We start from the raw sequence: 12456 nt of genomic DNA, 5'->3' as shown, positions 1-12456 counted from the left end.
CAAGTACTTGGAACTTGTCCAAACTTTTTCTCACTTACAGTTTTAAACCTTTTTTTTTTTCTTCTTCTTCTTTTGTTATCATGCTTGCAGTTTAACTTTACCATACATCTTCCAACTCATGCCAATTCATTTCCCACCGCCACCCCTTGGATTTTTGGTACTTCCAATTTCCCAACAGAATGATTGAATTAGTGAACCAGTTTTATACACAAATATATGTATATATAGAGAGAGAAAAAGGAGAGAGAGACGGGAGCAACTGGATGTGTTTGTGTTTCCCACCAATTTAACCTTTTTATGCGACTGAATAATCCTTGAAAAGCTTCTTCCTCTCTTTCACCTTCTCTCTCTCTTACTTTCTCTCTCCTCTCCTCTCCTCAAGTGGGTCATTCTCTTCGAGGTCTTACTCTCCCACTTGCTGGTCTTTGCTGTCTTCTGCCTCTGCTACCTGCTCCCCTTTTTTTCTCTTTTATTTTTCTTTCTATTTTTTCAAACTCCATACCAATACCAATACCAATACCCTGCTCTCCCTTCTCTATGCTTTTTTTCTGTCTCTGAATACAGAAGAAGAAGATCCAATTCTCCCAGCTGGGAGTTTCTGCTTTCTGAAAAGTTTTGCTTCGAGGAGGTAACAGGGATGGATCAAAAGTTTTGATATTTGATTGATACAATCCTGTTGTGTTTTGCTGTTTTGGGTATTTGTTTCTGGGTTGAACTTGATATCCAATACTGGGGTTTTGTTTCTCTGTGGAAAAGCACTTTCAATTGGAAAGCACTTTCAATCTAGGCATCTGGGGTCTTCCTGGTACTGGTAAAGGTTGAAACTTTACTGGGTATTGCTTGGAATGGTGGATTTTGGATATGATTGGGGGGTTTTGACCCTTTGAAGGGCTCTGTTAAGTGCTTCTGCAAAAAGAGCTTTTTGGATTGCTTTTCGGCTTGTGGTGATTTAGTGCTTAGGATTTCATGCTTGGTCCAAGACAATGGAGATGCTTATGGCCAGATTTTTATTTCTTTGGCATTCGATTTTGTTGTGACTTATGAAAACAATATGAAGAACCTTATTAAGAAACTGCATAACATGTCCAACCAATCAAAAGATTCAGAAGGGTCTGCAGCTTCATCAAGGGGCAGTAAGTCCATTAGCAAGTCGTCCTCTGAAAGGGAAAGGCTTTTGCACTCAAGGTCCCATCCAGGTTCTGAGCATAAACCCTTTTCGGGGATTTCGGGTTGGTTGAATTCAGTTGGCAATAGGCATACCCCTAGTCCCCCATCATCTTCAAATGTCAATAGGGCCGAGAGAATGGAGCAGCCACCTGATGCAGCTGTTAGTGGGAGTGGTTTAGATGTTGTTTCCGATGCAGGTAGGCGCGATTCGGGGTCTAGTACCTCAAGGGATGCTGATATAACAGAAGAGTATCAGATTCAATTGGCTTTGGAATTGAGTGCTAGGGAAGATCCAGAGGCAGTTCAGATTGAGGCTGTTAAGCAGATTAGCTTGGGGTCTAGTGCTCCTGATAATACTCCAGCTGAAGTTATAGCATACCGCTATTGGGTACGTTTCTTTTTGTGTACTTTCTGATTGAATTTCGGTTGACTTACTGTTCATTATCTTCAAATACAATCAAACTAGACCAAACGGTGATCAACATCCTTTCATTTAATTTTAACTTGGAATTTGTTTGGTTTGTCAACTTTCCGCTTATGGTATGTTAATGATATGGCAGCTTGAAACTAAATGAAAGTTCACTTGTCTTATGTACTTAGATGAAAGTATTCTAAGTACTAGGCTTTAGTTACCTTCGTCGCCAAAAGTGTAAAAAAAAATTGTGCGGAAATATATTGGTGACAACATTATTGCTCCTGTGATCCTTGCCTCTTCAATACCTGTGATGAATGAGACACTGGACACCTTTTATTGATAACCTGCTGGCAGTTTAAACAATGTTGTTGAAAGTCATCATCAACGGTGCTGTGTATCATCTGCAACTACTTGTGTCAAAGCACGAGTAGTGAATATACAAAATCTATACCTGCACAAAAATTGGGAAGGAAGTTGGTGAAGGGTGGGTGGGACTTCTACATTTTGAGAAGGAATAAATAGTTTCCTATTGTCAGGAACAACCGCCAAAAACTGGAGCATTTCTGTCCTGCTGCTCATCAACATGGCTATGAAAATTTAACCCTTCAACCTAGAATCTCACATCTGTGTTCTATGTTATGTTTTCGCTAGCAGCATGTAGTGCTTCTTAAATTTAATTTGTCTCTTCAGTTTTGTAATGTTTAATTTTTTTTTCTAACCTGTCTCATATCGTAGATTTATCTATTCTCACAGAATTACAATGCTCTTAGCTATGATGACAAGGTCGTGGATGGGTTCTATGATCTGTATGGAATATTGATGGAGTCAACCTCAGAAAGAATGCCTTCCCTTGTTGATCTGCAAGGAGCACGTTTGTCCGATAGTGTCGCCTGGGAAGCAGTTTTGGTCAATCGAGCTGCTGATGCAAATTTGTTGAAACTTGAACAGGTGGCCCTAGAATTGGCTGTAAAGTCAAGTTCAGATCCTCTGGTTTTTCTAAACAGCAATCTGGTGCGAGAACTTGCTCTTTTAGTTGCTGACTACATGGGTGGACCAGTTGCGAATCCTGAAAACATGTTGAGAGAATGGCAAAATCTTAGTTACAGTTTGAAAGCAAACATTGGTAGCATGGTTTTGCCACTGGGTTCTCTGAGGATTGGATTAGCTCGACATCGTGCATTGTTGTTCAAGGTACTTGCTCTCTACAGTGGCATGTATGCTTTGTTCCATCATATTATTTATATCATGGTCTTCCATTACTGGTTGCTTATCACTCACCTTTTATGTTGGTAACTAGGTTTTGGCTGATAGTGTGAGCATCCCATGCCGGTTGGTGAAAGGACAACAATACACGGGGTCCAGTGATGTTGCAATGAACTTTGTAAAAATTGATGATAGGTAACTCTTACAAGTGTGTTAACCTTTAATGAAGACACTTGATTACGTTGTTTTTGCTTTTTGTTTTCCATGCCTTAAGAAATGATTCTACACTCATATATAAGGTATTTTGGACGTGTTAATTGTCAAATATTGCTGCAAATGCTCTCAGGCCATTAAAGTGTGTATCATTATGTTTTTCTCATTTGATGTTCCACAATCGTATTCTGTTTTTAAGATATGTACCATGTGCATTTCAGGGAGTATATTGTTGATCTGATGGCAGACCCCGGCACACTTATTCCATCTGATGCAGCTGGATCACATATAGAATATGACGAATCTTACTTTTCCGCCAGTCCTTTGTCTAGAGACATTGATTCCTCTCATGTTGCTTCTTCCAGTAGTGGAGTTGGGAGTTCGTATGAAGAACATTCGGACTTTGGAACATTAGAGAAGAAATCCAGGTTAAGAAATTTTGCTTCTTCCACAAGGGATTCCGAAGAGAAAGAAAAACCAGTTTCTCGTGCAAATTTACCCAGACCAACTGAATGCGAGGAACAACCCAAGATGCCTTCAGATGAATTTAGATATGCCTCTGATGTAGAAAAGATGCTGGTGCAGGAACTTCCAGGAAAGCCAAATTATCCTTTTGCGCATGCAAGATCCCCTTCATGGACTGAAGGTGTTAGCTCTCCAGCCGTTCATAAAAAGAAGGTTAAGGACGTTTCCAAATACATGATTGTGGCTGCCAAGGAGAATCCAAATCTAGTTCAAAAGCTTCATGATGTTTTACGTGAAAGTGGAGTTGTTGCTCCCCCGAACCTGTTTAGGGAAATATATCCAGAGGAGTTAGATGTGTCAACAGTTGAGACCAAGCACCAGGCAGAAGATAAGAGCGAACATAAAGAAAGGTTTGGAACACAAAAAGCTATAAGTCAAGATGATAAAAGGCCAGCTCACTCTCTGCCTCCTTTGCCTCAGCAAAGGGTGAATCTTAAAGCTAGTACTTCCGGTCAACCAGAGATTCTTGAGCCTGTGGAAGGTTTAGGAGTCAGCCTTCCACTTGATACGAGGGAAGTGGCTGGCCAGAATATCTCATCACAGCCTGAAGCATCTCCAGTTAAACATACAAAGAATGTCCCTGTTGCTGCAGCAGCAGCGGCTGCAGCAGCTGTTGTTGCATCGTCTATGGTAGTTGCTGCAGCAAAGTCAAGTACTGACCCAACTCTCGAACTTCCTGTGGCGGCTGCTGCGACTGCTACTGCTGCAGCTGTGGTTGCAACAACTGCAGCTGTCAATAAGCAATATGAGCAGGGTATGAGAAGTGATGGAGATGCAGAAAGTGGTGGTTTTGAACCAAGGGGCAGTGGTGGCCGTGAACATGATGCTTTGGGAGTTAGTTCAGAAGGCGAGCGAACATCAGATCGATCGGCAGGTAATGAAAGCACTACATCTGACGTCACAATTGATGATGTTGCAGACTGCGAGATTCCCTTTGAGGATATCATCTTGGGTGAACGTATTGGACTTGGTACTGACCTCTGCATTATGCTATAAATGTTCTACTTCTCATATCTAAACAAAACTAGTCTAAATGGTGTTCTGTCTCAATACTCAAATTCTAATTTCACATGTTCATACCCTGTACACTGCAGGATCGTATGGGGAGGTCTATCATGGAGACTGGCATGGGACTGTAAGTTTTCAGATGCTATTCCTAAAAGTTGAGCCATTGTATTGTCTGCACGCATTGTGGCATTTTGAGTGTTTTTCGTTATTTGGTTTTACAGGAGGTTGCTGTGAAGAGGTTTCTAGACCAAAAGATTTTGGGCGAATCACTTGATGAATTCAGAAGTGAGGTACAAGCTTCGACCTTCACCCATTTCATGAACCTTTTCGTGTTCGATCATTTTATGGCATCAATGCATGCTATCTCCTTACTAGCTGGGGAGGACAGGAAGTATTCTGCCAAGGGGGTGGAAGGAAAAACTTTGTTTGAGAGGGAGAGGGGGGAGTACACTACTAAACCTAAGAATTATTTGCACCATTTATATAAATGTAGTTAAAACTTTGCAGGGACCACCATGGTTCGGTTATCGCTTTAGGTGTTCTAGATTCGTTTAATTATAGTGAATGAAGTAAGGAGTTCTCTCTCTCCCTAGAGTAACATTGTATCCTTCTATGTACTTAGGCAGTGTTTGGTTGCTGGAATAAACAGTAGAATGGTATGGAATCACAATTGCATTGGAATGGAATCGATGTTTAGGAAGTTAGAGGGTAAAGTAGAAATATTCTCCATGTTTAATGTGCTTTCCAGAATCTTTCCTTCAAATATTGAAGTTAATCTTTTATTCGTAAAATTTGAAGGTTCGGATAATGAAAAGAGTCAGGCATCCTAATGTTGTTCTCTTCATGGGTGCAATAACTCGCCCTCCAAATCTTTCCATTGTTACAGAATTTCTTCCAAGGTATTCCAGAAATTTCATTCTCTTTTTATGAAACAGTTACTTTCGAGTGTCTTTTATGGAATTCAACTTGTTTCATAGATATTGTCGTAACTAATAGTTCTTGATTCTTAATTCTACACAAGTACAAGGAGCTTCTTTGCCTTAAGAACACAACCATTTTGTCTCCTTCAAAACGCAAGTACCATTCACAAGGATTGGATTTTATTGTAGTTTATTTTTAACTATTACCCTCAGTTTCTTAGAAATAGATAATATTGATCTTCATTTGGCATCGTAGTCTGGCTGAAACAAAACGCAGCACTGATTTTGTGTTTTTTGAATTATCGAATTTCGTTGTTTTGACCTTGGTCTATATATTTATGTATATAAGAAGTTAAGAACTGCATTGTGTTGATTTGGTTAATTATATTCATGCGTTATTAATATGTTATATTTTGCAGAGGTAGTTTATACAGGTTATTACACCGGCCTAACAATCAATTAGATGAGCGAAGGCGCTTGAGGATGGCTCTTGATGCAGTAATATTCTCTCGTTCTTTCCATTATTCCAGTATGAGCCAACAATCATGTGTTGTAATTGATATCTTCATCTAGCTTAACTTTGTTTTTTCAATGATCAAATCTTCAGGCTCGCGGAATGAATTACTTGCATAACTGCACTCCAGTCATTGTGCACCGTGATTTGAAGTCTCCAAATCTTCTTGTTGACAAGAATTGGGTTGTGAAGGTGTGTTTCTTATCTCTTTGGCGATATTCCTGTACACATATAATGTATGGGTAGGATGTGAAGTTTTCTGCTTGTTATTAGGTCTGCGATTTTGGATTATCACGAATGAAGAACAGCACATTTCTCTCATCAAGGTCGACTGCAGGGACGGTAAAGCCCTACTCGATAACTTCTCTTTCTCAAATGCTGGATATATTTGATTTATTAAATCTTGAAAGCTATATCTTCAGGCTGAATGGATGGCTCCGGAAGTGCTACGAAATGAACCTTCCGATGAAAAGTATGTGTACTCCCCACCAAATGTTGTATTATGTGTAACTTTTGTTTCCGTAGTTTTAGTTTTACTGATATATAAAATTTGGTTTACTGTGCAGATGTGATGTTTATAGCTACGGGGTCATATTATGGGAGCTCTCTACGATGCAACAGCCATGGGGGGGAATGAACCCGATGCAAGTTGTTGGTGCAGTTGGATTTCAACAACGCCGTCTTGATATTCCAGATAATATAGATCCTGCAGTTGCAGATCTCATTAGAAAATGCTGGCAAACGTGAGTATGCCTTCGGTATCTATTTTTCTTGTTTTATTTTCGTAATTATAGTCTTATCATTTGTAAATCAATTCAAATGTGTATTTGGGCAGATGAACAAACCTTACATTTGACCTAATTAACATTGCAGAGATCCAAAATTGAGACCGTCATTTGCTGAGATCATGGCTACTCTGAAACCGTTGCAGAAGCCGATAAGCAGAAGTGCACAGGCCTAGTGCACAAGTAGGCAGTGGCCATTGGAAGGTTCAGCCATCCTGCACCGGAGAATCCCCAGCTGGCTGGCTGAAATAGTGAATATCGGCTTGTTTGACAGCCAAAGTATGGATGAAGGCAAGTTGTACATTTGATTGGAACAACTTCTGAGAAAGAGATTGAAGATCATGACCTAACATATACTCCAATTTGAAAATTTTCATTTTCCTTTTTTATTTTTCGGTTTCCTCCTCATTTCTGTTTTCCCAACAGGGCGGCCATGTGCAAGGTTGTGTATTTGTTTGTAAAGAATTCATTGGCAATTGTTGTAATCGATGTTTTGATTTCCAGTGTCCGTTGGTCGGAAGAGTATCTTGTTGCCTGAACCTTAAGGTGAAAAGGCAATAGTTCTTACTGCAAATTGAGTACCATTGACGGTTTGACATACAGAATCCGATATACAAAAGAATAATGTCATTTCTACTACATTTAGCAGCCACATTGCTTATTCCTCTCTAATAAAGATGAGCCGCACTCGTGTTTATAGGATTCACCAGTATTAGTGAGGCGGTCAACAATGTCAAGGACCCAAAAAAGGGTAGGCTTGTGGGACAATAGAAAGAAGAGCAACCCACCATTTTAATTTTCCATCATATACATGGATAAGGTAGGGACCAGGACCTACTTAATGGAAGAAAGTTCTTGGTTCCCCGTTTTTCACTTGGCAGCTCAATCAACATTTTTATCTTCTTAGAAATGGCCTCCTTCTCTGGTTCTTCACCATTTATCTCCCACTCTCTAACAAGACCAAACCACTTCTCTCCTTGTTCATCACAAACGCCGCCACCTCCGCCCCAAAATCTGCCTTCACAACCGCCTCATTCTCCGACGCCAATTCAGCAGCTCAGCACAAGTTCATCCGAGCAGCCGCCGACATCGGTAAAAGCAGAGCAGCAAAAGCCTTCCAATACCAAAACCAAGGCAGACTCCACAGACTGGATAGCTTCCACCTTGACAAGGAGGTTTGGGATTGGTGCTGGCCTTGCTTGGGCTGCCTTTCTCACAGTTGGTGTTGTCTCTGAGCAAATTAAGACCCGCCTTGAGGTCTCCCAACAAGAATCAAACACAAGGTTTGCAAATATATGTATATACATATACATATATCCAAATTATATATTTATATTTTTTGATAATTATATATTTGTGCAGAAACGTTGAGAAAGAAGAAGAGGTGGTGTTACCTAATGGAATAAGGTACATTTCTCCCTTCAGAACTCTGAGGTTAAGCGAGTTTTCCAAGCACTTATGAGCATGTATAAGCACTTTCAAACGGACCCTAATTAAACACATGCATTTTTGCGTGCAGATACTACGAGCTAAGAGTTGGTGGCGGGGCTACTCCGAGGCCAGGGGACTTGGTGGTGATCGACCTGAAGGGCAAAGTAGAAGGCAGCGGACTGGTGTTTGTGGACACATTTGAGAGAGAGAAGAAGCCGTTGGCTCTGGTGGTAGGGTCAAGGCAGCCTTACAGCAAGGGAGTGTGTGAAGGGATAGAATATGTGATGAGATCCATGAAGGCAGGAGGCAAAAGGAGAGTGGTGGTTCCTCCAAGCTTGGGGTTTGGAGAAAATGGTGCAGATTTAGGCCCTGGTCTGCAAATTCCTCCTTTTGCAACCCTAGACTATATTGTTGAGGTTGACAGAGTCTCAATTGCACCTGCATGAGGATCGTTCATTCTTTGTTAATTGTATATTTTTTATATTGATAAAAGAAAATGTGGAATAAATAATTTGCGTTTGGTTACATATAGGGTGTAAATTAGATAGGAAATTTCGATTCCGACCAACTCCGAATTGAGAATTTCTAATTTTGACGCATCCGAATCCGAAAAATTGAATAGGAATCGGATGGTAATCACTTTAATGCCTATTTAGTTACAAGGTTACGTTACCAAACTCGACAATTAAAGTCATCTTCAACTGAAGGAGGATTAAAGGGCTCCCCTTAGCCCTATAGCCCACAAGAAATTATATTTTAATGAAAAATGTCATGCGATATTTTATACCATCTCCAATTGAGGAGGCCAAATGGTCATAAGCCAAACATAGCCCTTTGACAAAAAACCATCTCCAACCAAGAGGGTCAAAGGGTAGTAAGCCAAACATATGGTTATTTTAATTGAAGGGTCTGACGTCAGGTAGTCGTTGACATTCAAATGGGTTGAGCTGGAAGGGCTAGCAAAATGTCAAGCTTAACATTAAATGGCCTGCCTGCTGGCCTAATTTGTGGGTATTGGCCCGGTGGGTCTCACAAGCCCTTTGTGCTAGCTCTCGGTTAGAGACGGCTTTCGTGCAATTCTAATCGTATGATCCTTTAGCAGGTCTGTTGGAGATGGCTTAAAAAACTTAATGTAAACCCTTTTAAATTTTATAAATTTTATAATAGGCCTCCGATGTGGGACAACATGAAGACTCTATTGTCGAGTTGTGCTTGTAACTTTCTATTCCGTTCCAAGGACTCCGTTACAAACAAATCAGGGCTAAAAAATTCACCATTTCTCTTTCAGACTTTTTGAGAGAGAGAGAGAAATGGTGTTAAAACTGCAGCCAGAGACTTTTTCCTATTGTATTGAATTTTCGAAGAGCTTCCTTTCCACTTTTTGATATCTCAGCAGCTGCAAGCAAAGCATAGAGCTTTTTATTCAGGAGCAAAAACCCAGAACAATTTCCATGGGAAGAGTCTTGGATTCCAATTTCTTAGCTCTCACTGCCATTGTCACTGTAACCTCTCTCTCTCTCTCTCTCTCTCTCTCTCTCTCTCTCTCTCTCTAAAATTTCTGCTTTCTGTTTTGTATATCTTTTTTCCTATTGGGTTGAATTTTCTCTCTAGAATATCTGCAATATGGTTTTTTTTTATTTATTTTTTATTTTTTAATTAAGGTGGGGTATCAGTTGTTGTTCTTCATAGTCACTGCTCTTCTCAAGTTCGACAAAGTCACTGACTTTGCTGGTAATTCTTCTCTCTGAACTGAATTTATTTCCTGAGAATTTGATAGTTAATTAACTTAATTTCCTGCTTATCAATACTAATTAGAAACTGATTGGGTTGTTTGGTTGCCAAGAAAATGCTCAGATTTGTTTTTTGATATAATTATGACATTTTTTGTCTGTGATTAAATTTGTTCTTCCTTTTACATATCACAGGAAGTACCAATTTTGTTATACTTGCTATTCTGACCTTGGTTGTCAAAGGTTCATGGCATTTTAGACAGGTATTGTATTATTATCTCCCGAAAGGTGTTTAATTTGCTCGCAGTTCGTGTTGATAACGGATAAAGCAAATCTTCGGGTTTTTTTTTTTTCTTCAGGTAGTGTTGAGTTTGCTTGTGATAATATGGGGTCTTCGCCTCGGATTTTTTCTACTGATGAGGTATTTTGATGCTTTTGTGTCATTCTATTAAGCTGGGATACTTGCAGCATTGTCGAGTATCGAATACAACATTACCTATATCGAAATCCAATCACAATTTTATTTCTCAAAGCGTTTCCTCATCAGGATTTTGCAATGGGGAGAGGATCGGCGTTTTGATGAAATACGTGGTAATCTAGGGAAGTTAGCAGTTTTCTGGATATTTCAGGTTCTCTTGCTTTCCCTGTTTTCGGTTTTATTGTACATCATTGTGTTGTGCTTGTTCTCTGAAGGATAAAGTGGATATGATTCTTAGAAGCAACCTGATTTTTCTGCAGGCTATGTGGGTATGGACTGTGAGTTTACCTGTAACAGTTGCTAATGCAAGCAACAGAACGCCATTGATCCAAGCTGCAGACATAATTGGTTGGATTATGTGGTCTGTTGGTTTTTCAGTTGAAGCTGCAGCTGATCAGCAAAAGTTAACTTTCAAAAGTTCTGCACAAAATAGAGGAAAGTGGTGCAATGTCGGACTATGGAAATACACTCGTCATCCAAACTATTTTGGTGAGGTTAGTATCTTCACATGCTTGCGTTGTCTGCCTCACATACTTGCAAGTAATAACGTAACGCTACTCACAGATAAGTGGAAATATCATTCATCCAAGAAATTTCAACATGCTAGTATCTTTGCATTAATTCTGTCAAATTTAAATGGAACCTTTATAAATGTTGTTGCTCAGATATTCCTTTGGTGGGGAGTATTTGTGGCTTCCACACCCGTATTGGAGGGTGCAGAGTGGCTGGTGATTCTTGGACCAATCTTTCTCACGTTGTTGCTTCTTTTCATCAGTGGCATCCCGTTGCTTGAGGTTTGCTTCTTCCCCTTTCTTATTGCCAAAATTCGTCGCACTTGAAAAGTTGCTAATGATTTGTGGTTGAACAATAACAGGAATCTGCGGATAAGAAGTTTGGAAACATAGACGAATATAGGCTGTATAAAAGATCGACTAGGTAAACTTCAGCTTTTCTTTTGGCACAAGTTTCATTCGAGTATGAATTGCAGTATCTGTGACCAACCTATTCATTATTTTGCAGCCCTCTGATACCGCTACCTCCAGTTATATACAAGAACTTGCCGTTGTGGTTCAAAACAACTTTTCTCTTTGAGTTTCCTCTCTACAGCCGTAATCTTCCTCGAGAAAAGCCTAACTGGTAAGGCTACAATCTGTTAGAAATTATATTTTTTTCCTCCTGAAGGCATAACTCTCAACTTATCATGTGCTGGTGTTGAGTTCATACATGTGCGTATCTGCAATCATAAGATGAGTCTTCCACACATGGAAAACGCTTAAACAAGAAGCAATTTAAACACACAATCAGTGCGTGCGCATATTCTGAGTGCAAAAGAAGTCTGGAAATCGACAGTCTAGGGTATCCATAGGAAGAAACATTTTGAAAAATCAGGGGTTGAAACTGTAAACTAGATCTCCAAGGTAAAGTAGGAGCGTCCGGAATTAGGAATTGCCGTAATGAGAGAAGAACGGTTAAGGTGGTTTGGGCATGTGAACTGAAAACCTATAGGTGCTCTGGTTAGAATATGTGATTATGAGACGGGAATACCTAGGAAGACTTGGAAAGGGACTAAGACAAGACATGGAGTACTTGGAGCTAACGGAAGACTTGGCACAAAAACAAGCATAGTAGCATTCTAGGATTCATACAGCTAACCTTACTTAGTGGGATAAGGCTTCTTCTTGTTAAAACTGTAAGCTTAGGAGGTACTGGTTCGATCATTCAATAGTGCATATATTTCATTTGCTAGGTATATGTTTTGATATGCCGAACTGTTTGTTCAAACTTGTAAGACGTTGCCATCTGTGGAAGGTGTAGAACAAGCCAGGTAGATCGAAGAAGCGATGGATTGAAGATCGGCTAGCTTCCGATTCTTTTGTAATACTTCGAATTGTAACGATTGTATGCATTTATTCGTTCCTCAACGAAGTATAATACTACAGTTGAATGAAATGTTATCCTAATCTTTATTTTTGATAAAATGGTCGATTTTGTTAGATTAGATTTCATCAACGAAGTTCAAACTCACGCTGTTAAGCAATAGCTCAACTCCTTTTCATTGTTGTGGTA

At 39.8% G+C, this 12456-nt stretch overlaps 3 protein-coding genes across 6 annotated transcripts; all 3 read left to right on the top strand.

The window, feature by feature from the left end:
* Positions 1–238: 238 nt before the first annotated feature.
* On the top strand, positions 239–6712 carry LOC137709816 (putative serine/threonine-protein kinase SIS8). The gene is made up of 12 exons (XM_088695298.1): positions 239–1555; positions 2336–2773; positions 2880–2980; positions 3220–4493; positions 4618–4658; positions 4753–4821; positions 5330–5430; positions 5871–5949; positions 6059–6157; positions 6239–6307; positions 6388–6437; positions 6532–6712. Exons 1-12 carry the CDS (start codon positions 1052–1054, stop codon positions 6710–6712), a joined length of 3006 nt encoding a protein of 1001 aa, XP_088551424.1. The 5' UTR covers positions 239–1051.
* An 834-nt stretch (positions 6713–7546) lies between these two features.
* LOC137709817 (peptidyl-prolyl cis-trans isomerase FKBP17-2, chloroplastic) lies at positions 7547–8706 on the top strand. The gene is made up of 3 exons (XM_068448805.2): positions 7547–8033; positions 8113–8157; positions 8270–8706. Exons 1-3 carry the CDS (start codon positions 7660–7662, stop codon positions 8625–8627), a joined length of 777 nt encoding a protein of 258 aa, XP_068304906.2. The 5' UTR covers positions 7547–7659; the 3' UTR covers positions 8628–8706.
* A 704-nt stretch (positions 8707–9410) lies between these two features.
* On the top strand, positions 9411–12368 carry LOC137710415 (uncharacterized). 4 transcript variants are annotated; one of them, XM_068449428.2, is made up of 10 exons: positions 9411–9683; positions 9843–9912; positions 10107–10174; positions 10271–10332; positions 10459–10540; positions 10650–10883; positions 11055–11183; positions 11264–11325; positions 11410–11526; positions 12205–12368. In XM_068449428.2, coding segments are annotated over exons 1-10 (876 nt in total). In that variant the 5' UTR covers positions 9411–9632; the 3' UTR covers positions 12206–12368. The 4 variants fall into 4 exon arrangements, with proteins under 4 accessions (XP_068305529.2, XP_068305527.2, XP_068305530.2 ...); XM_068449426.2 differs by having other exon boundaries at positions 12199–12368; XM_068449429.2 differs by having other exon boundaries at positions 12180–12368.
* Positions 12369–12456: the final 88 nt, after the last annotated feature.

The sequence above is a fragment of the Pyrus communis genome, chromosome 6 (assembly GCF_041283825.1).
Source record: "Pyrus communis isolate YQ-2024b chromosome 6, ASM4128382v1, whole genome shotgun sequence".
Lineage (NCBI taxonomy): Eukaryota > Viridiplantae > Streptophyta > Magnoliopsida > Rosales > Rosaceae > Pyrus > Pyrus communis.
The sequence above is the reverse complement of the archived record's forward strand: the minus strand, read 5'-3'. Positions and strand labels throughout refer to the sequence as shown.